The sequence below is a fragment of the Annulohypoxylon maeteangense genome (assembly GCF_022496945.1).
Source record: "Annulohypoxylon maeteangense strain CBS 123835 unplaced genomic scaffold GGS22scaffold_3, whole genome shotgun sequence".
NCBI lineage: Eukaryota > Fungi > Ascomycota > Sordariomycetes > Xylariales > Hypoxylaceae > Annulohypoxylon > Annulohypoxylon maeteangense.
Window position 1 is genome coordinate 675,203 of NW_025953250.1, and position 23,317 is coordinate 698,519.

Here is a 23,317-nt window from a genome sequence, read left to right on the forward strand (position 1 = left end):
CGTGTTTTACCTGATGGCTCATGAAGTAAAAGAATACGCTCCCCTCACTACCCCACTTCCACTTCACTACCCCGCCCCCGCTTCCCCGCCAAACCTCTATCATTAGCGCCCTAAGCACCAACAGCTACTACAACTTTCCCAAAAAGCTTTTCACGCTTCATGAATAAGGCGGCGATTAGCATGACACCTCCAGCCACAGGTACCAAAACAAAGGTCATCTGCATTGCCCCGGTGATGGCTTCAATTGCTCTGTTTCGAAGCTCCCCGTCTAACTCCTGGAACAAAGTACTTTGCGCACCTGCTACGGCTCCCCGAATATCCTGATCCGAGTAGCCATGGCTGGCCAGGGCCGCAGAGAGATTTCTGGTAGCAGTCGATTGGTATATCTGTCCAGCGATAGCGAGAGAAATGACTTGTCCGCCTATCTGCGCTACATTTTGCAAACTGATTCCGGCACCCGCATCCCCTGGCTTCAAGGTCAATGAGGCGATTGTAAAGGAGGTCACCATTGATAGACCGCTACCGACAGCAATGAGTACTGTCAAGCCGTTGATGGTTCCCGTCGATGAGCTGGGGTCGAGGTAAACAACTAAGGGACCACCTCCTGCTATCAAGAAGATACTGGCTATGACATACAGAACCATATATACCTTGATGAAGTGGAGGAAGGATCCCGAGACGAGGTTCACCGTCACCCCAACAACGACAAAAGGGAGTAGGCGTACGGCTGCCATCAGCGCTTGGTCGTCGTTGACAAATTGAAAATATATGGGGATGTAATACACGACAACGAAAAGTGTCGTGGTACCAGCTGCTGTAACAACATATAGCAGCACTTGAGTTCGGTTGCGTAACAGATGTCCCGGGAATAGGCGTTGTGCCGGAGTAGTAAAGAGAGCAAAGTATTGCTGCAAGATATAGACGACCAAAGTTACACCAAATGCAACGAAGGTAGCAACAGTACGTCCATCATTCCAAGGCCATTGGCTTCCAGCCATTGTAAATGCCAAGAGGAAACTGACTCAGACGCCAGCACTAAGAATGAAGCCAACAAAGTCGATAGTCGCAAGCCGGTTTTTTATGTTAACGCCTTGTATAGGATGAATGGATGGAAGATAGAAGAGAAGGGCCGGTGCTGAGATAGCACCAATGACCAAGTTGATGTAGAAAGCCCAGCGCCAAGTTGCTGAAGATACGGCGAAGGCACCGCCGATAACAGGTCCCAGGACAGCACCAAGACCCCAAAACACGCCAACAAGAGCCATGTAGAAGCCACGCTCCTTCTCTTCCGTCATGACTGCGAAATACTGCAATGAACCGAGGTATATACCGCTACCCCCGGCGCCGGCGATTACGCGACCGACAATCAAGGCGTTCATAGTCGGCGCAGCCCCACAGAGTGCTGAGCCAGCCTCGAAGAGCACCGTGGTCGCAACGAAGTTCCATTTCATGTTGAAAGTTCTGTATAGGGTTCCAAGCAAGAGAATAACGCAGACAGAACCTAATGGGAAGCCGGCTCCAACCCACGCAAGTTGTTCAACGTGGCCTAGGTCTTGAACCACGGGGCCTTGGACATCTGCCGCTATGGTTGTGTCGAGACCATAGAGGGCGCAGGTAATGTAGAGAGAGACGCAGATTATAATCCAATGAAACCCGCGTATCTTCCTTGTGTTGTCTTTGTGCTCTGTTCCGGATAACGAACCATCTCGTGGTGGCTGTTTGGCTGGGCCGTGTTTTTCAGCATCTCGGCCGCGGTAGCTTGGGTTGCCTTGGGTTATTACTTTAGAATGATCGATATCTGGTCGATTGGGTAGCATGCTGTCTACGTACGTTAAAGTTCTAGGTGTAAGGGTGTATATCAATAAACTTTAAACTAGAATAGATGAGTGGCTGTGAAGTTGAGTTGTTGGTTATTAGAGACGGCGTAGGTAATTATCCTAAGAAATTTGCTGATGATAGATGCAACCAAAGGACATAACACTCTACAGGACAAGACCATGCTACTTACCATTGTTCAGTAGATATGTGCTCCTCAAATACAGATAGCAGTTTCGTACTAGGTAGGGTACGTGGTGAATGTCAAAAATTATTAGTCAAACGGTATCCACGGTTGCATTATTAAGTAGGTACCTAAGTATTCAAGAATACTTACTATATCGTCCTTTTATTCATATTTCCCGTGGTATTTTAAACTTTCCAGGTATCAACCAGGGTAATAGCCAATACCCGTGGACATTCTTCCTGCTGCTTCCGCGGAGGCTTTAGGTGCTGTAGGTGTCATCGCTCCACCTGTGTAATGAATCGTTCCGGGTCTTCGGATAGGGCTCTAGGGCTCTGCATTAGCGCTACCTTAGTGGAGGTTCCGCCCCACTTCCTCACCCGATCCATATTTGTCACCGGAGCCTCCGCGGAAGCCATTCGTTTATTTTGACCTCCGAACCTTGTACCTTCCTAATTGTTCTCACATTTGCCCTCTCTGTGTAGACGAAGATACTCGCTCCTCCCTCTTTATATCACCTTCACTATTTATACATGTCTTACGTTCTGTTAGTATTATTGAGGTGTGTAGTCATATATCCGAGTTATCTCGGTACGCCAACAACGAATGATTGTTTACACCCGACGTGAAGACTGTGTGTAATTGAAAATACAAGGATTGGGCTTCCGATGAGATGGAACCCCCCCGCAGGGCATGCGATCTCTGTTATCGCAAGAAAATCAAATGTGACGGTCAAACACCCCGTTGCTCTCATTGCATGGTTTACAACTCCGATTGCACCTTTCAAGCAGCTAGTCGAAAGACACCGTCAAGGAGGCAAGCTGCCATACAACGACATCTTAAGGAGGATGCATTGCAATCTCGCGTCAAAACCCTTGAAGATCAACTTAATCTAGTCTTGGAAAAGGTTCACAGACTAGAAAGACTTTCAAATTCTGAACAAAACCCCCCAAATCAGATACTTCCAATTGTCGGCCAAGAAGAGTGTATTACATTGAGTAATCGCACATCCAGCGTACCCCATCTGGAGCTACCCCCATGTCATGATATTATGCCCATAGTCGAGTATTACATAAGTACTTTCAATTCAATCTTCCCTCTGTTTCACTCGGGAACGCTATTACAGGCTGTAAGGAGCTGGTACCAAGACCCACACTCAAGGGATCCGGTCTTATGGGCGATGATAAACGTGGTTCTTGCACTTGCTCATCATACTAGTCGTTCAGGCGACATAACCTCGACAGGCAGCACCGAGACCTATCTCAACAATGCCCAATCGGTTTTAACGCAAGTTATAATGCGCGAGACGACTCTGATAAATGTTCAGATACTTATTGGAATGGTCATCTTATTCTGGACGGCAGACGATTTAAGGCCAGCTCTAGTTTTGATTGCCACAGCTCTTCGTCTAGCTCATAGGCTCGGTTTTCATAGTAGAAAGAGTTCTGAGAATCTAGGACAGACCGAGTCCATACAGCAAAATCGAGTCTTTTGGATGGCATATATCCTCGACAGGGACATGAGCTTATATTCTAAACTAGCTCCAGTCCAACTGGATAGTGAGATCGATCTAGATTTGCCTCCGCTCGAGGCTGAAGATGATCTCGCTGGCTTTATATTTGCGCCTGATGGATGTACTAAGATGAATTTCTTCCGCGCTCGCGTAGAACTGGCAAGGATTCAAGGGAAAGTCTATGAGTGTGTGTATTCAGCCGCTGCACAAAAAGCCAGTTCCGAGGAGAAATCCCAAAACATTGCACAAGTCTTCGCGATACTCAACACATGGAGTTCACAGATACCACAAGAATTCAGTGCTTCGATCTTGTCACAGGCGAATATGCCTGTGTTGTCAAGATATTTGTGTATTCTTTACTCCACTCGTTTATCATGTCGCGCTTTGGTCAGTTTTGCCAGCACCTGTGACTCATTTCACTACTCTAGATGGATGGGACATCTTCGAGACTACGGTGGAAAAGTCGCCGCGGGACAGGAGGCATCACATGCGCCTATGCCGCAAGGATGGCAGATACTTGTGGAGGAATGTCGGGAGTACATGACGCTATCCACTACAGTCGTTCCCAGAGACAATTTCTTCATCAGGTACACAGATTCCCACATCATCGTGCAGAATAACAATTTGTTAACTAAAAGAATAAATAGGATGACGTTATGCGCGTACAATTCAGGGTTGATATCTTTAACTGCTAACCGGATTTTCGGTACTCTTTCTGGAACCGAGGAATCGGACATGGAGCTGACGAGGACGGGCATGCTTTATTTAGAAGATATGGTCACGCAGACAGACCGTAAGATACTTCACCATATCCGAGATTCTGTGATGCAATTGCGTTCTTACGCCGATCTCATATCTCAAAGAACTCATGAACCAATATGGTCAAATGTGAATTCTCGAGTCGAAGATCTACAATCTAGTTTTTCCGAACTTTTACAAGACCAGCATATCGACGAAGACCTAACACTACACTTTGACTCGAATTGGGCTCCATCCGAGCCGAGCGCTTGGTAAGTTCCCTACTACTTAGGTACCTAGGTACAGAAGGTAGATGTCGAAGACGTGGGTTGGACTTTTTGATACACTGTGTGGTGAATGAATAAAAGGTGGACACATGTATTTCTATATGCTTAGCTTGGTAGATAAACTTAACTTGTACTTAGTACTAGGTATTAGTTAGGCATATAGTATCTTCTGTTGTTCTCTTTAGGTTACGTATCTATGCTTAATAGGTCCTAATTACCGGTACTACGGCACGGCACGGCCCGCCCAAGATCTAGCGTTGTGGTGGCGGCGCTAAAAGCTCTATCTATAATTCAGTGGAGGTGATAGTGAACACCCTTCTGTAAGAAATAGTCGATCATAGGAGCATCTCAGGTATTGATAAAAATGCCGCACATGTGACCCCTAAATTCCCAAATGTCAAGGTCAATCAATTGTCTCTTTGAACGTGGGTTTAGTCGCTACAGGTACTCACGACTCAGTGCTTACCGGTACTAACGTACTTAGGTATGTAGGTAGGTACCGTAGTGGCAAAGAGAGGTTTTCAAAAACGAGTTTGGACACCAAATGCGTTTGCCCATTAACAACCATTCAGTGGAAATTTGTGACAGGGCTATTAGGTGGTGGAGGTCCCTCCGGGAAGAGCTCCCTGATTATGTCAGCTCGCTTCTGGGGGCGGGGCTCCCTTTTCCTGAATAAACCATACCTTTCATAATGCGAGATCAGGCACCAGATAACTATGTTATAATGATTATATAAAGTAAAAAATGATTATCTAAGGTTAACAATCATTTTCTTCTCTCAACAACAGTTTTTTCGCGGTAAATAACCGTTATTTGGAACCACATATTGCGGGTACGGTATGTATGAAGCTTCCGACGGTTGCCATTTGTACCTACATAAGTATGAGATACGTACACAGACATAACTGCAGCATATCTGAGTAGACTCTAGAGCGCCACGCTTTACCTCGATATCTAACGACTAAGAAAATACCTATATAATATTAATTAATCAAATTGATAAGTATGTACGTAGTTGACTTCGAGCAACTACTAAAAGACTACATAGAGGGGAGAATGGAAACTTCCATATACACATGTATCAGGTACTCAATGTGTATTGATATCGTTCAGCCCTAATAACACGATACTGAGGGCATCGTACTTTCAGGGCGATACGCGCTGTGACTCATTACATTTAGGGTTTTTAGTTCACTTGTGATTATATTACTAGGTACTAGGTATCTATGTAGTGTACCTTATCCAGAAGTGGGTCTACAATCATCACCACCATTGTTGTCGCGTTCACGTTCGTTCCCTTCCCATTTCTTTCCCTATACATTCTCGCATTTCATCTCAGAACTGTGCACCGCCAAAAAAAAACTTGTGAATTCAACAATTCCAAATCGCCGACCCTCGTATCTCGCATTCCCCTTTTCCTTACTATCGTCCAACCTTCTCTTTAGCTTCTACGTCACACGAAATTTGGAAATCGTCAAAATGGCTCGCATTATACTTGGCATTCAATTTGGTGTCATGTAAGTACACTTACAATAAATGAAATTTCGACGTCTGATCACTAACCACATCTCTTCTTTTACAATTTAGGGACACCAAGGTTTCATGGCTTATGGATGAAAATGGTACGATAAAGAATGAGCTGGCCCAAATCAAACATTGGCCCGTTGCCTACGGCGGACAAACCAATCGCACCCGTTCCATGGTCCCGTCAAGGATCTTTTACAACCTCGATGGAAATGCCACTTGGGGCTACAACATCCCCCAAGGCGCCCAAGCAATCGAGCACTTGCCGTTACTCCTCGTTGATCGTCATTGCACCCCTCCAGATCGCGAGTACCTTTCATTTTACGACAACGGAAGACGTGTCTGTAACACACACGACAAGAAGCCTCATCAAGCTGTGTGTGACTTCTTAGGCTGTGTCTACAAGCATTCTTGCGACCAGCTGGAGGTCATCTTCACCCCTGACGAATTGGCGAAAATTCCAATTCATGTGGTCGTCACCACTCAAGGTGGTTGGAATACTCGTGTTGGCCTCATGTTATGTGAGATTCTAGCAGCCAGCAAAATTTCTGAGAACCGACAGGCTGGGAAAACAACTTTCTCGGTTATTCCAGAGATGTGTGCTATTGCCCTAGGAACTTTCCGTGGCCTCTCACGTCTGGGTACCCTGAATAGAAATGACCTATTCACCATTTTGTCAGTTGATGCCGCAACGACGTAAGTTTACCCAGTCCGCCCAACAGTTAGGAGGCTAAATAACTAATGTTTCCTAGAAATATCATTACCTACCAGCTGGCAGATTCGCCGAATCCCGGAATGGGCCTGCACATCCTAGCAGATAAAAGTATGACCATGCCATTCCATCTTCAGAAATACCTCAATACTTACTCAATTCGTAGTCGAATTCTCCGGACCTTCGATCCTCCGTGATCGCTTCAAAGCCCTTGTGAAGAAGAAGGTTGGCGAGAAGAGATTCTCTTCCATATCTGCTCAGGGCCACGATGAGCTGATGTCAGCTGTAAGTATCATCCCCTTCATATTGATTTATCGCATTTTTAATCTTACTACCTCTGATCCAGCTAACAAACGGCATAGTGGAGCAAAAATATGCGAACACCTGAGCTCAATGGCCCTGATGCTACCTGGGTTGTACGAATCGAGACCACTCCTCGAGCATGCAACAAAACCATTACACAGTGAGATACCCATACACGATTCCCAAAAACCTTGGAACCTCTACTTACTTCTTTAGGGGCGAGTTGCAAGATATTTACAACTCAATCATCCCCCAGCTTGAATCTCTTATAACCTCTCACGTCGAAGAGGTCCGCGGCCGTACCAACACTCATTTGAAGGTTCGTTACTAAATTTGAAGGTGAAAGGGAATAAAGCCAAAGACCATATCACAGCTAACGTACTGGATAGTGCTTAGTAGTAGCAGGAGAGTTCTTCACCAAAGACTCCATCATGGCAGCTGTCGCCAATGCATGGAAAGGCATGGGTACTAACGTCACTAACGTGATCCTCAAGGCTGGTACATATCCTCCGACCAGCGAGAACACTCCTACGTACGTTACAATGCCGCACTGAAGTTCAAACTTTCTTTACTAACTTTTATTAGTTGGCTTGGAGTTTCCAGATGTGCAGCGCTCTCTGGGATTGTCCAAAATCAGCTAGGCCATCCGGCGATCTTTCCACCCCCGAACCAACGTCCTATCTATATGTATCCCGCGTAATATACATCAGAGCATATTTGCATCCATCGATGTAAAAGACCTTATAATCCATGGAGAGAAAATACATACAAGGACGCTATGTTGATGTGGGATTTTCCTCACTTCGGTCGATAGACAGATGACTGAGGATGATTATTTGGTCGAGTTGGGATGAACGCTATTACGGTATTCACATAGATACGGAACCCCGACTGCTTTGATTTATGTTTCTGGGAATTTTCCCGAGATGGGCTTACGTTAGGGTTCCTAGATAGAAATGCTTTCACACAATAATTGAGTTAACATGAAATAAACCGAACCAGGTAAACTTCGTGCTACATAAATCATGAAACTACTAGGTAGAGTTATATCATGTTCCAGATAAATTTCTGTTGCTATGGCAGATCTTCAACGGCCGAATTCTTATAACATAAGTCCAAAACGAAGGACTGGAATTTACAGACGAATAGAAGTCAATTAAAAAGAGAGAGTATCTAAAAGCGTAGTCTAGAGAAGACTAGCGATATTGACCGACGAAAGTCATCATACTCCATAGAAAGATGCCGCGCAAACTGGCAACATCGAATATCATGAAAACCACAATCCTCTGATCAATCCGGCAAGGAAACAACAAGAAACTGAACCCCGCCTACTCGAAGTCTCGAGTTCCTAAAACGCCACCAAGGAGACCTCTTACGCATTTCCGTTACTTGCTCCGTCGACTCTAGCCTTGGAAACCGTGTCCCCTCGCTGGGTTCTGATGTCCGGTCGACCGCCTCTCAAGTATGAAGGCGAGAACAGCTGTGCCGAGCTGTGTGCAACGGGTGTTGCCTTAATCAGACCGAGATTTCCGTGAATCATGTTAGGTCTCAGTCCGTTGATCACATCCTGAGTGAAGTTCACAAGGTTGATAGAATCCTCTGCTCGCACCATCCGTCGTCCTCGGAGAATGTCTAGGATCTGCGACTCCTCTGGCGTGAGGGCCTCTTTAATGTCTTCGATAGTCTTGGCAGCCTTATCATCGTCGACGCTACCATCCAGTCCGTAACCCTTTAGCTTCTCCATCAGGGCGTCCTTTTTCTCCTGTGGGACATCGGCGAATGAGCGGAAGCAGAATTCCACAGTCTTGGAGATCTCTGATTGCGTGAGCTTCGCATTGGTCGTTGCGTCGATATCGACCGTTCCTTGAATAACTAGAAGATCACACTGTTAGTGAAAGTTATATTAGATGCTTTCCCTTTAGGCTATACGTACTTGGTCGGAAAAGATCGAATGCTCGATCAAAGCTCTCCTCGTCGAAGTCATGAATGACTGGTTCATTGTGGTGGCGGATTTGCTTGGTTGCACTCAGAACCGCAAGCATGAATCGAGTGTAACTCTCCGAGATTCGCTTGGTGTGCCACGACGCCGCGGTGTCTTCGTCACAGTCACCTCGAATAGAGGCAGCAATAGTTACAGCTGCCGAAAGCCCTCCGAGGAAGGCTAAGTGAACACCTGATGAGAAGAAGGGGTCGATGAAACTTCCAGCGTCGCCAACAATACGGGCGTAAGGAAGCGCGTATGTCGAAGCGCTATAAGACCAGTCGGAAGCTGAACGGACTTCTGAGATTAATTCTCCTTCGCATAGAAGTTCTTTGGTACCCGGCACAAGGTCGAGAGAACTAAGGTAGAAATCCTTGGTTGAAGGATTCTTGGTCGATCGCTTCTTGTCGGTGGCCATTTGTTGGTTCTGGACGATACCCACCGAATGGGTACCGTTGTTCAAAGGGATGAACCAACACCATCCGCTAGAGTCTGTATAAAGTTACAATTAATATCCAGATATACATTTTAGATTCACTGAGTAACATACCAGTCAAAGACTCGAAGAAGGGTGACCCCTCCTTGTACGTTCCAACACCATACACGCCGCCGCCCGTCCAATATCCCCAGCTGGCTACATTTTTAAGCCCCTGATTGAACTTACGGTTCTTAAGGTACTTAGTACTCAGGATTCCCTGTCGTCCACTAGCGTCGACTAGATAGCGGAAGGAAATTGTTCCAGTACGGCCGTCCTTATGACACCATGTTGCTGACACGGGTCGTCCTAGACCCGAGGCATCTGTATTGGACGTGGGGTCCGATTTGTCGATAGGAGTTGGAGACTCAAAGTGAATAGTATCGACCTTAGTCTTGTCGAATGTTTTCGCACCGCAGCTACCTGCGTGCTTGAACAGTAGCTCGTCAGATTCGGAACGGATTACGTTCCATGCATAACCCGCAGGACCTCCGGACGCAATGAAGTCCGTGTCTAGTTACTTCATTAGCAGTGATCAATAACTGAAGACGCATAGGCTAACTTACAACTGTCTGGAAGGGAGGGATCCAGTCTAAAGGCACCGCCATTCTAGAAATTCAATTAGCATTACAAGTCATATAGAATCCGCTCGTTGTATAGTATTTACCTTGATCTGGAATCCCTTAGCTTGCCACTTGTCAAAGCCATCGATGAATTTGAGGTAGTGACGAGCAGACGGAAGCATGCTCTCCCCTACATGGTAACTATTAATTAGGGATGGAATATTAGTTCGCGCCTTTTGAATGCGACAATAGTGAAGAAATATTTGATGGGTGCTTACCGGGGGTGCCTGTCAGCTTCCAGCATGACAACATCGATGCCCTCACGCGCGAGGGCTGCAGCGGCATATGATCCTGCAGGACCGCCTCCAATTACGAGGACGGTGCAACTGTCTGGGACAGACATGATGAGTGATTATCGATTATCACGTCAATTAAAGGTAAAAGACTATTAATTGTTGTTAAGGAAGGTTAAAAGAGAAGTCGTTAGAAAGTTAACCGACAATTATGGGCGGAAATAAATTCGTTAAGGATTAGAAAATGGCGAAAAGGAAGTGGACAGCAAAGAATTGTAATATGCAGTTTTTGGGCGGTCGGTGACGAAGTGGCGTATCTACCAACCCTCCACCACCGCAATTAAATACAGCATTTCCACCACTAGAATAACCTCACCAATAATCTGATTGGTTACCCTGAGGTCGTAGACCTCAATTATTGTCTGTTTATTACGTACACTATACATATAGACGGTATCTTACATATCTGCAAGGTACTACCTAGGTACCTACCTAACCAGTACCAACCCAGTAACAAGCGACTACCTAGGCAACAACATAATAAATATAGCATTTTCTGCCGCTATTCCAGCCATAATTTACATCCTTGGATCTCTACGGGGACTTTCCTCGCCTATTTTTGTTTGTAGTTACACTAGGAGAAAGTATGTCTCGACCATTAGCCAATCATCGTCTCCAAGTCTACCCGATTAGGCAAGCAAACTTAAAGTTAAAACTACTGGCAAGGATAGGCTAGTCAGATCTGGTAGCGTCCACAAGCGACCGTAAATAACCCCACCATAAATCACATAACTCCCTACCCTCCACCCCCTCATTTTCCAACATCTCAGGTACCTAGGTACTTATTATTTCAGTAATTTTATATTTTAATCCGAGAACGACAGTCATAGATTAACACTCATTATCGTCAGGGCCAGTGTCAACAGATCGACCTGGTCCCGCACATTCCGTTAGCGCGGCGGATCGGTAAGCACCCGTCGCACCCGCCTGCGGCCGATCCTTAGGTTAAGTATCATCCCAGCCGTTTAACGAGCCGGCAACTGTGGATTATGAAATCCTTCTCGAAGGTGCTGGAACTCTACATCTTCCGGATCTACCGGATCCTCGCGTTCGTCGTCGTCATCATCATCCTCCACGAGAGCAGCAAAATACAACGCCCACTGAACGTCCAAATGCTCCTACTCCCAAGCCATAACTGAAGGCGTCGCCTTCGCCACTATTGGGGACCAGGACTCCTTCGCAAGCGGGCTCTTAGCCGAGGCTTCTTCTCAATCCGTGGTGACACCAGCGTAACCATTCCATCAGCGAAATCCACACTTAATCGCTTAATCAATCTCATTTTCCATCGCCGCTGTTTGCCGTCCTCTATGCAAGAGATCATTATCCACCCAAGCCCAGGCAGTTGAATAATCTATGAATGAACGCAGCCACCGAGCACAAAAGTCTTCGCAGCCTTGGGATAGGAAGACACCGAACGCGCCATACACGGCGGTACGTCATGACTCGGGAACGGGGGCGCCTGTATATGGCATAGGAAGACCGGTTATCGTTATGCGGCTCTGAAGATTGCCTTCGGAGCGGTAGGCGGAAGTCTATTGGAGATTGAGGAATCGCGACGGTACCTAAGATAATGAATCGTTCCCATCGCTTAGGTATAAACCCCGTAGCGATACGCAGGCGGAATTGAGACCCTCCATCGTTTCCGGGTAGTCCTCTCAGAACCCCTCCCCAAGCTGCAGAGTCGAAGAAATTCCTCAAGGCCTCTGCTGACTACTGGATACGGGAGGAGGAGGGGATCTGAGGATTTTTCAGCAGGTACCAAGCTATTGGCAAGTAAGACATAGATCTTTCTTATACGAAAGTTGAGGCCATCGCAATAGATGAGTCCGCACATTACCGGTATGATGAGTCATCATCCAATATCCAATTAGTAATATGACTAATTCTGTTGTCAGCACTACACAGGGGGGCGGATTACGTAACTGAAACCTTCTGATCACTTTTGATACAATATTATCATTTCCAAAACGTCTGTCAATGACATAGACTAAATATCATCAACGTCTAAAGACGATACTTGAAAACAAACTTTTCAACAAGATAATATAGCTTTGGAATTAAATAGTATTTACAATCTAAAGGCAAGTACTTACTATTATTTCATGAGATAGATGACGCCTGAACCCCTGAACCCCTGAGCTGTAAATTCACGAAGAGTTCAACCTTACCATTTTCTCGTTCGAAGTATTCCTTTCACCGTCAGAGTTATTTGCCGCCTTTTTGACCAGAGAGTGCTGCATGATATCGAGAGAGAATAAGTCTTTTCGACTTTCTCTGTGGCTTTACCTTGAACGCTCCGTTCGAGAATGCCATATCGTGTCGTTTCTTATTGGTCTTAGCCAATTTGTTGAACTTGCTTCGAATCGTCCACGACTCCATATGCCAACTCATACTACAAATCTTCATCCCGTAACCAGATGGGCGGATACTCTCGTCACATTTAATGAAGCCTAATTTCATTAGCTCATTGATCAAAGGCCTGTATGCTTTACAATACAAACCGTATTGGTTGCATGGGCTCTTTATTTGGCCGTCGTTGTTAGCCTCCTTTCTCCGCTGCCAGATATCACGGTCGGCATAGACAGAAATGTCCTCAACAGGTACATGCTTGACATGCTGTGCTAGTAGACTAAGTGGTTTGCTTAGAGTAAGTGAAGCTTCCCCGATTTCTGGGCTGTTGTGTCTTGAAGACTCTTGATGCTGGGATTGTTTCTGTCTCACTGAATTCTTCTGTTCATTCCCATCTTCTCCTGAGTCTTGTCGTGCCTGCGTCGGCCTTTGAGCTTCTTGAGCTCGGGGCGGGGGTTCGAGGCCTCGCTGTGGGTTATCCCCATAATTTCCTCCTTGTCTCTTCGGAGCTTGCGGTTGTTGTTGTTGCCGCTGCTGCTTCTGTTGTGGATGAACGACGATTGGTCGTTTGTCGGAAACTAGTGGGTATTGATACTGTACGACATCTTGAGGACCTGTAGGAGTGAAATTATCATATTGCTGTGGACTGAAAGATTGACTTAGATCTCTGTTTTGCAAAGGCGCATACGATGGATTAAAATTGTTCGCATACGGATTGGCAGTTGGAAATATATTGGGATAATACATTGAGTTGTCAACCCTTCTCTGCTGACTAAAACCATATGCGTCATGGGCGGGTAACATGGATTGCTCTGGGAATATGGGGTTATATACTTGAGGCTGAGGCATGTGGAGCGATGATTCTGGGAATTTAAAGCTCTGCCCGCCATTAGAGGGGAACGAAGTCGGCTCTATACCAAAAACAGGCTGCGAAGTGCCATAAGTTGTAGGGGGAGCAGGCATTAGAGGAGCCATAGGGGCAGGTATTTGATCGGGGATGAAGCCCCAGAAGTCAGCGTCCCGAGAATTAGGAATCCCGGCGTAACAGTCCCCAAAGTCATTAATCCATTGATCGTAATCCTGCAAACCCATCTTTGTCCTGCTCGTATTCTTAATACAATCTTGGGATGAACAAGAAAAACTAAAAGGGAAATCCGGCTAATAAATAATATTTGGGACTCTCAAGAATTAAGAAACAAATACAATTGTTCCTTTCCAAAACAGTCGTTGGTTGTCTCTTGTTTCTGAACGTTAACGCTGTGAGTGAAAAAAAGAATCATCACTCTCATACGCTCTCTTAGAAGAACCAAGGCGTTCAAGTATTGTCAACATATCTGGTTTTCTGCTAGAAGGTATATTGGTATAACAAGGTAGGTATTTACACTGCAGTAACCCTTTTTCTGCCTGATGACATAAGCTAGGTGGCATATCGTTCTTTCCTAACATCTAGGGACTAGCAGTGGACAACATTCAGAACTTTAAGGTGAAGATCAGGTACTTGCGATATCATTATATTTCTAGCTGAGAAAAAAAACGCATTTGAGAATGTTGTTTTAGCCAATTCGACTATCATGAACGCCAAATCAAGGATGACGCGGATCTCCACAGTGGCCTTGAGGGGGTTGGCGCAAGCTTCAGTACGGGCTAGCAATATCTACAAGTGCCAATCTCGCCTTTAACTATTCAGTAATTCTAGGATTGAATTACGAGGTTATTCACTATTCAGTTATATTCTCACATCAACATTTGATAGACGGTCTTCACGTATGGCCCATTCAGCTGTGAGGAAGTTCTTGACGCCACCCCCGAAGAGTGAAAAGCAATAGGAATGGACCCGAATATTAGCATATTTACCAGTACCCATCCCTTCTTCATAATTGTCAGAAGCTTCTATACAGATCTAGAAACAAAGCGACTCGAGTTCATCAGCAGCTTTTTTAGTCTTGAGATTCGTGTGAAAGCCATTGTGCTAAAGACGAAAGGCACCCCCACCTCACTAGTCAATACCATAGGCAATGGAAACCGCCAGTAAGGCGAAAGGCGCAGATAGCCCAAAATTCTCTGGGAGTTTATGCTAACTTGTATTAGGCGGATTGCCTCCTTGGCGACTACAAATAGGTATCTCCTGCGATTTCTGTGTCTGTCCACAAGCGGTGGCTCGAAACTATATAAACCTAGGTCTCCCGAATTGGGAATTTCCTATAGGTAAAGCATTCAACCTCTATCTACAATAATGGTGCAGATCGGATAGGACAGAGGTGGAAATCAATTGGACCTAAGGAAGACACCTTACGCTTGTAAGTATTTCCAGCACTATCTTCCTTGATCGCCTAATGCCAAGTCCAGGATGGAATTTCATAACTGAGCAACCTCATGAAGATGACGCGGCGGTGGCATATGAGCTCAAGGTGTTTACCGAAAGCGCGACAAAGCTCGCCAAAGAACAACGCCGACGCTAGAACTTCTTGTCTATGAATAACGCTTTGTTCTCTCAGGATGCGCTGGCTAGGCAGCTACGGGGCATAAGGCGTGAAAACACTGCAGAAAGCTGCAAAATACGACCCCGAGCGAGTCCTTCAACCGTTGCAGGATGCCGGCTTTCTTCTGCGGAAACTTCAGAATACCGTTTGATTGGCCGTTTCGAGTGGAAAGAATATTTGTTCATGTAGGCAGAAGAATTGAAAGAAAATTCACATCGTCATAATTGCAGGAACTAAGTTACATCTTATAACTTTGAGGCTTGCGAGTCCTAAATAACGAAGTCAACTCAGGGGCACCGGACTAGAAATTCCGGTATTGATTCGGCGATGTAACGCCGCAAGATGCACGCAAGATACAGGATCACGAAAAGTAGACCAATTAGCTACTTTTGGAGCAATTGAAATCGATAATCTTGTCGTGCTGAGTAGATGGTTACGACTCTGCTAATGTAACGGTGCAGATATGCGCAGCCGCAGTAAGCAGATGCAGGTACTAGAGGATTTTTCACCGGCTGTAGCGTAAAGGGGTCATAGCACAGCAACGACCCCTTTGTGCATTTATTTCTACAGCGTAGCAGCGCCAATCAGGAAAGAGAATCAGACTATATACTTCCGGATATCCAATAGTTTGCACGGAACGGCGACTTATGATGCGGTCCGTACGGGACCAGGAACCTTGATTCCTTAATTCCTTGATTTTTTTACTCTATCTAAGCCCTAAGCCCCATTCACATTTCCCTTTGAGCGGTCATCTACGGTACTGCGTAGACGGCGAACGGCTGAGGGAACTAGCGACCCGGGAATTAGTAGCGACGAATTGGAAGGAAGCCCGTCCACCCTCCGAGTGGAGTCACTGCGCCGCTCTACTATTGCTGACAGATTTTGCGGTCCCGATATCGTGAAGTTTGGTTCGACAAATAGGAATGCCGCGCATAGTCGGGAGTGCACCGTAAGCGGACCGTGTGCTAGGGTTAGAAAATATTTATTATTCTATTTCTCCTTAGAACATTTTTGATCTCCTTAACGATCGAATCCCGTATCTTCAGATTTGCATACCACATGCACATCTAAGATTCTTATATTATGGATATCTCAAAAATAACGACAGAGGGCTAGAGCCACAGCATGACCATCTTAAGACGCCTATCAGCCACTACGCGGTCTGCTAGTTCAGTTATTATTTGTTACCTAAATCGCCTCCACTCCCCACTTCCTGACTATGCCTGTTAGCCCTACCTGTACGAATCGGGTCTCCTATCACGAGTTAAGGTAGTATTCACGTTAGCGCTATTGGTACTGTATCTCGGTGATAGGCCCCTCATGTGTCTAGACTGGCATTTCAGTAAATGATTTCGCAGAACTTGTGGCTTTGTGAGGCCATCTATAATGATTGGTCTGCTTTCTGCGCACGAGCAGTGCACCGACTATGCGTATGTACAACCTGATCACGTCCGGCTTCACCCCCAGAGCGATCAACCAAGATTTCATGAAATACATACATCACCAAATCAATTCGCCGTTGCTCCATTACACCATTGCTGTCTTACCTTCTCTATATACCCGATCCGTTCTCACCGGTAAGAGTGTCTAGAATGAGTAAGAAGTCCACGTAGATGAGGCTGTATCATGCCTGGTATCTTCCCAATAATTTCAATATTTCGTGTCGCTTATGATAGGCGATATTGCAGTGTAATGCGGATTCCATATCATCATCCACGTGGCACGTGGCTATGGCGCCGTTCTTTTGTGCGATAATGCCATCGATAACTAACTGCCAGGTCAATGTTGAATAAAATTGTGCATCATCAAACACCGCGTCATCTTGGCCGGCTGGGCGAGGGAAATCTGGGGGAGCCAACCCCTGCCCGTTCTGTAAAATGCTACAATCCCCTCACGCTATGCCGGAAAGCCTCTTCGCGTCAAACAGCGCGTGGTTTCTGCAGGCATTTATGCAGGGGAAATGCTAGCAGCAGAGCCTGGACTTGAGCAGGGGTTAGCAGGCCAAGAGAAGTAGAGATGATAAGTGCTTCCAAAACTCCTTGATTTCGAATGGAAATTAATATTAAAAAAATACGATTAATAAATATCCAATGATGTGGATCACAACTGTGGGGGACTATTCGGCGATTTTCAGCACGTGTAGTCTTAAAAAGCACTTCCTCGGTATAGACAGTCTAGTACATAGAGAATTGTTCATCAGATGAAAGTCGAAAATGGACGGCGTAGCAGTTGGGGTTGTAGGGAAATTTTGCAATTACTACCTATGCATTCCAGCCCCCCTTTAACTGTTTTCAGCATTTTTATCATGCCAGTAACCGTGAAAGAATGGCACGGTTTCTCGTATTAAATTTCAGAATACTCGAACGCTATGTTGCCGGGGTTGTGACCCAGGGTCGGCGGGCTCTGAAGTCATGGAAACCTCCACCGTCTTTTGTATCCCAAAATCCTTCACGCTAGAGGTCGCTGCTGGCATGGGTGATAAAACTAGCGGGATAGCATCGTTGCTGGATGCGTTCCCCCCAGTAATTGAACGTTCGAAGGTACCATTCGCATGTCGTTGCCCATTAGTATTTTCAAAGTTGTGGTGTAAACTATGAATGCTGGAGTCGATACGGACACCGGATTTGTTGGTGCCAAGATCGTGACTCGTTAATTTTATCTTCGCTGCTCGGAGGAGAGGTCCAAGAGTAGGCAGCGAGGAACAGATTATCAAAATATATCCTTCTGACATTCCTAAAATGTCAAGATATGGAACGGGAACTAAACCAACTTTGTAAGCATTGACTAGCCGATAGTAAACCATCGTCGCCAAGATAGATAAGTTAAGAACTTACATGTTGGATCTTCTGCGGATATCGAGAAGGCTTCCCCGAGCGCTGACAGTTTAATGACTGACGCGACAAAGGCGAGTGAGCTAAGACTCAAGGCTGAGGCGACGCCGAGGCGACTTCGTAGTGGCATATTCAGGCGCATAATGAAAGGTAGCGGGTAAAAGGCGAAGAAGATATCGAGGAACGCCGAGTAAGCCGATGTAAAGTAAGCCAGGTTAATCATGATGCTGACGTCCGCACAATGTCCCCCTTTAATTCTCTTGTCCCACCCGAACTCTACCGGGTCGCATTGTTTAAACCACCAAACGGAGACGGCGAAGAAGCAGGCTTGCGACGTAATACCGAGGGTCCAAAATAAAACCGCCGTCCTCGTTCCATAGTTAAGAATGCGCTTTAAAATGGCGATGATCGCAAATTTGGGTAGTGAGAATTGCCATATCAAGATGGCGTTTATGATCACGTTATATTCCAACGCCATCCTCCTCCGGTCGTCATCCAATTCGTATGCGTGTTTTCCAAGGCCGTATTCAGTTGCGACTGTGATAAGAATAGTAACCACTAAACTTAGAAGAAGACAGAAGAGCGTAATGTAATCGTCCAACCCTAGCCCTATCCTCTGAAGACGGGCGTACCGTAGGCGACATATTACCCTAAGCACAACTACGACTGTAGGAGGGGTTACTGTGAGAAGAGTGCTCTGCGAATAGAGGGGTATGGGAGCTTACCAGTTGTGACTGCGAAGAGGGACCATAGTACTCGGTTGGCGAAGACATTGTAGTCATCCCGGCCGAGCTCGATCATGTTGGGGGGTATGTAGGTGCTCTTGTGAGCTGAGCGCGCCGAACGATTTTCTCGATGGTGGCTTCTTTATTAGAGTTGGCCCTTGTCGTGATATTATAATATAGCATCGCTGTGAGAGAAGGTTCAGATGCCTACAGCGCGCCGCTGTACCAGGCGATATATTCGATGGCGAGCTTTACATACTAATAAGTAAGTGTAGTGGGAACAAATAAGCAGGACGACTTACGATGATATCTGTAGTTTAGCGGCCCACTCAATCCACTTCTGACAGCATCTTGTAATTAGAATGAACGTCAGCCGATTTAGTTTGAAGCCGCAAGCCCCCTTCCTATAATCAATTCTGGAGTTTGACCCCTTGCTCTCCTGCCTATTTCGTGATCGAATTTCGATCTAAAACCGAGTGTCCTTTTGAACTATAATTCAGGTTTAAAATAGTTGAATTATTTAGTGTTCTGTTAATGTCGAAGTATTTGACTGATAGTCGCTCCAGGAGTCTAGAATAATAATGCCTGCCCAGTCACATACCAGGTGGTAATCAAATCAACCTGGTAGGCTTTAGACCACATCGAGCATAGAATGGACGGATGGGACGAGTTGGCTCCGGCATCCCGACCGACTAAAGCCCAGATGGGGGTCTTCCCGATTGGGTCTGAGCGGCATTTACCACTGATATTCTCCAAGTAAACCAGGTTATCCATCCAAATGCAACTTCGATCTCCAGCTAGAATCAGTTTATTTCATAAATGGATAAAACTCCTCGTTACCACGCAAACTGTTTCCTGTGACGGACATTTCATAGACTAAGGTAGACTAAACGTGTTGACAGGTAATCAATAGCGTCTTTTAGTGATGATGTAGTGTGATAAGCGGATATTTGTGCATGCTGGGCTGATAACGACAAGCTGTAAAGGTTCTCATCACAAAAATCCTGGGGTTTTTTGACCAGGAACATCTTCGCATGAATCCGTACGTCATTGTAATATCTTACCAGCCCCGACTCTTCGGATAGGTGGCACACGGTCCGGTATCTCTGTCGGTGTATGGTGGACAAAGACAGGCAATGGTAGGCGAATGGTATGGAGGCGAATGGTGGGCAAATCTACGGCGCACCTAGCAGCCTGGGAATATTCTGGACATCTGCTTGTAAGCTTCCCCCTCCAATAGAACTAATCGGATTTACGTAAAGGTAAAGTTCAGGGGTTCCTGGCCCTAAAATTGTTAGCGTATGCGCTAAGGACCAGGTACCGGCCGATAGCCATGGACTTGGTCCTAGCTTGCAGGCCGTATCATCTAAAACAATATCACGGCGTTACATTCTTGGTACCAACTAACCTAGTCCATTTCTCAGGATTACCATATCGTTGTTATGTCTTATCATCGTGATCTGAGTTTTGATTGGCGTTATTTCTGCAATCACCAACATACAGAAGTGAATCTTTTATTCGACTCTATCAAGAGGTTAAGGATGAAGGATGAAGGATGAACTTGTATAGGTAGGTCGGTATGCACCTTGTAAGCAGTGTCAACTCATGGGCAAACAAGAAGGACTTTTGATCGCCAGATCGCCACTAGGTGTGCCAGGACATTTTACGAAAATCCCTTCTTTATTAGAATATAGGGCAGTAATTAGGCCAATTGGACATTTTATTCCTCACCTTAACTCCCCCCAATTCCCTAGTTCGTGTCGATCACCTCCTCAATATCAGCAGCGGTTCGTATGACACCGGAATCGGAAGTGGTTCACCTAGGGCATAGAACATTCATCTGACCAATCGAAGATTACATCAAAAATCCCAAACCAAAGATTATCCCCTGACTGAACCCTACGCTCGGACGGGGAAATTTCTATAGACATGTGGTTTAGGTTCCACCTATGCCCACCTATTCCTGGTCTCCGGGAGCGAAAACAAGAAATTCGAGTCGGGCTTCTAGGGCATGAAACAGACCGTAAGAGAGGTCCTCCAAAAGTAATGAGAATATTGTAATTACAGCGAAATGACTGTCATGGAGGCTCACGACAGCATATATCTCGTCGAATATAGCCTCGAATCTCATCGATAAACCTTCCCGTATGTCCCTCACGCCATCCGAGGACGTGCCCTTACCGAGCTGAGATCGCGAATTAATATGATTGATATCGGAAGTATCCCGATGATTTTCCCATGGGGTTGTAACAACATTGAAATGACACTGCTAGGTAAACTTACAATGCGTACGCATGAACACGATTAAGCGACGCAAGTCAATCTAATCAGATAACTTCGCATAGAGTAGATTTCAGGAAGAACACTTGTTAGATACACCTAATCCTTGTGAAGGAACTGCTTGCCATACCCAGTACCGGAACCTCGGCTCGCATCGACCTCCGCAGCAAGGCCATAAGGGCAACCACCCCAGAAGCGGCCTTCGATCACAGGGTCGGGGCGGTCGATGGCAGCTTTCTGCACCCTCTCCGCGCTCGCGAGGAAGCGGTCGATGACGGAGTCATAATTCTCGAAAGTCAGCTTCCCGTCGCGCTTCCTGAACTTGCCATCCACTAGCACGTGTTGAATATCCCCAACATTCGCGTGCAGGATCACTGCGGCGACGGGGTCGCGCCACCCCAGCATTCCCGGGGTCCGGCCGTCGAAAACGACCAGGTCCGCCTTCGCGCCAACACGGATCACGCCCAGGTCCGGCCGTCTGAGTGCCAGCCCGCCCTGTCGGGTCGCCAGGAGGAATGCCTGGTTAACGGACATGGGGTTGTTCTTCGGGATCTCCCACCTCTCGAGGACTTGGTCATAAAGCCTGGCTCTTGTGCGCTGGAGCCAGATCCGGGCCTGCGTTAACAGATCCGTCGAGAAGGTGTGGAACGTGTCGACTCCGAGAGAAGCCTGGTCCTGGATCTGATGCGAGTTTGGATGCCCATGCCCGTAGTGCAGTTCCGACTCAGGCGTAATCGAGATGAACTGGTTGGTTGAGCGAAGGATAGCCGCTACCGTGGGCGTAATTCCCATGGCGTGCGACAAGACTACGGCCATGTCCGTGTTTAGGAGCCCAAGGGTCTGGAGAAGCTCGGGTATGTTTTCACCTAGAGAAAGAGTCAGTATTCCCCGCGAAATTATACGTAAGAGGCGTATGTTATGTCCAGACGTACCCGTCCATGGACCACCCAGGTAATGCGCGGTTAAAACTGGAATATTTAACTCCCTTTTTTCTTCATATTAGTCGCGATATAAGAGCTGAGCTGACGACGTTATTTCATACTTAGTCAAAGCAACCACCGCCTTAGTATCTTCAGGCGGGGAAAAAGACCATCCATCGTAGGCGACGCCAAGGGTTGTTAAACCATTCGATGAGGCCCTCGGTTCTGCAAATTTCTTGAAGTCGGCAATCTGCTCTGAGCACGGATATGTCGGCGTGCCACTGAAAGCACAGTTCCAGTAAACTCTGGCACCGCTATCGTCACATGCTTTAAGACCGGCTTCTGATGTTTCTTTAGACCAGATATGGTGAGCGTGATCAAGCGAAGTCGTCACGCCGGCATTGAGAGCCTCCAGGAGCCCTGCCAGTTGTCCGATATACACATCTTCAGCTGTATAATAACCCGAAGCATTGCCCGCTGCATATCGGAACATGTAGTCAGGCAATGTTGTGTTAGCCGTCAGAGTTTTTATAGCAGTCTGCCAACCATGTCGATGGGTATCGACGAAACCAGGGGAGATAATCTTGTGTGTGCAGTCAACGATCTCCGTGTTCTCTGGTAAGTTGCTGGGGTGTGCAGTATTATAGATCCCTGAGATGTGATCGTCGGTAACTAGCAGCGCGCCATCTCGAATTACCTCCAGAGACCCGGCCTCTTCATTAAAGGCTATGATAGTTCCTCCGGAAAGAAGAATGGAGCTTGAAGTAGCCGTAGACATATTGTTGATTTCTAAAAGCGATTTAGGGAAGATGGTTTAGCTAGTAGACAATTGTTTCGTGGTCAGACTTCCAGCTTGAGTACATTCCTAGGGTTAATAAAGCTATAAAGAGGAGTATTCATCGTCGTATACGAGATGTGACCAATTAGTCAGCCCATTTTCAGCTTAGCGGGCTAGGCAAAGGGGGGGGTTGTGTCGCCCTTTCGCGACAATGTGATTGTACGTAAGCAATGCATTTCGCGATTAAAACTAACTCCGTAATCCCACCGTCGACTTCCGATTGGGTAATTGATTTATCCCCATAAAGACCGAGAGGAAATGGAAAGTACGGATTTAATTGAACGCTATTGCCCCGAGATAGCTCTTTACCCAACCATTGATAGAGCTGCCCGCTCGCCGCATATCCACGACCGAGAAGCCACTATGGACCTCCGTACCCACATTTCCGATCCGGAGACCTCGCCACTAAAGCCACACGACGACCGAAGCCACCAACGCTAACATGT

The 23,317-nt window shown here is 46.3% G+C and overlaps 7 protein-coding genes across 7 annotated transcripts; 2 read left to right on the top strand and 5 right to left on the bottom strand.

Annotated features, from left to right (window-relative positions):
* Positions 1-110: 110 nt before the first annotated feature.
* Positions 111-2,172, bottom strand: GGS22DRAFT_197828 (MFS general substrate transporter; the record flags this gene model as incomplete). The annotated part of the gene is made up of 3 exons (XM_047966041.1): positions 111-908; positions 1,029-1,758; positions 2,153-2,172. 3 exons carry the CDS (start codon positions 2,170-2,172, stop codon positions 111-113), a joined length of 1,548 nt encoding a protein of 515 aa, XP_047821719.1.
* Positions 2,173-3,128: 956 nt separating this feature from the next.
* GGS22DRAFT_154502 (fungal-specific transcription factor domain-containing protein) lies at positions 3,129-4,652 on the top strand. Its single transcript, XM_047960045.1, has 2 exons — positions 3,129-4,099; positions 4,160-4,652. The coding sequence occupies exons 1-2, from the start codon at positions 3,180-3,182 to the stop codon at positions 4,524-4,526; spliced, it is 1,287 nt and encodes a 428-aa protein (XP_047821720.1). The 5' UTR covers positions 3,129-3,179; the 3' UTR covers positions 4,527-4,652.
* Positions 4,653-6,016: 1,364 nt separating this feature from the next.
* GGS22DRAFT_197831 (uncharacterized protein) lies at positions 6,017-7,776 on the top strand (the record flags this gene model as incomplete). Its single annotated transcript, XM_047966042.1, has 8 exons — positions 6,017-6,054; positions 6,125-6,757; positions 6,814-6,884; positions 6,940-7,058; positions 7,136-7,236; positions 7,293-7,395; positions 7,466-7,608; positions 7,662-7,776. 8 exons carry the CDS (start codon positions 6,017-6,019, stop codon positions 7,774-7,776), a joined length of 1,323 nt encoding a protein of 440 aa, XP_047821721.1.
* A 434-nt stretch (positions 7,777-8,210) lies between these two features.
* GGS22DRAFT_154503 (FAD/NAD(P)-binding domain-containing protein) lies at positions 8,211-10,600 on the bottom strand. The gene is made up of 6 exons (XM_047960046.1): positions 10,374-10,600; positions 10,200-10,296; positions 10,099-10,141; positions 9,608-10,045; positions 9,010-9,549; positions 8,211-8,948 (listed from the first exon to the last, which is right to left on the bottom strand). The coding sequence occupies exons 1-6, from the start codon at positions 10,496-10,498 to the stop codon at positions 8,449-8,451; spliced, it is 1,743 nt and encodes a 580-aa protein (XP_047821722.1). The 5' UTR covers positions 10,499-10,600; the 3' UTR covers positions 8,211-8,448.
* Positions 10,601-12,653: 2,053 nt separating this feature from the next.
* GGS22DRAFT_185271 (uncharacterized protein) lies at positions 12,654-13,889 on the bottom strand (the record flags this gene model as incomplete). The annotated part of the gene is made up of 2 exons (XM_047964304.1): positions 12,654-12,898; positions 12,950-13,889. 2 exons carry the CDS (start codon positions 13,887-13,889, stop codon positions 12,654-12,656), a joined length of 1,185 nt encoding a protein of 394 aa, XP_047821723.1.
* Positions 13,890-17,231: 3,342 nt separating this feature from the next.
* GGS22DRAFT_154505 (uncharacterized protein) lies at positions 17,232-19,539 on the bottom strand. Its single transcript, XM_047960047.1, has 5 exons — positions 19,136-19,539; positions 18,834-19,082; positions 18,112-18,774; positions 17,539-18,037; positions 17,232-17,258 (listed from the first exon to the last, which is right to left on the bottom strand). The coding sequence occupies exons 2-4, from the start codon at positions 18,907-18,909 to the stop codon at positions 17,628-17,630; spliced, it is 1,149 nt and encodes a 382-aa protein (XP_047821724.1). The 5' UTR covers positions 18,910-19,082; positions 19,136-19,539; the 3' UTR covers positions 17,232-17,258; positions 17,539-17,627.
* Positions 19,540-20,538: 999 nt separating this feature from the next.
* Positions 20,539-23,072, bottom strand: GGS22DRAFT_154508 (amidohydrolase family protein). Its single transcript, XM_047960048.1, has 3 exons — positions 22,156-23,072; positions 22,046-22,098; positions 20,539-21,979 (listed from the first exon to the last, which is right to left on the bottom strand). Exons 1-3 carry the CDS (start codon positions 22,809-22,811, stop codon positions 21,213-21,215), a joined length of 1,476 nt encoding a protein of 491 aa, XP_047821725.1. The 5' UTR covers positions 22,812-23,072; the 3' UTR covers positions 20,539-21,212.
* Positions 23,073-23,317: the final 245 nt, after the last annotated feature.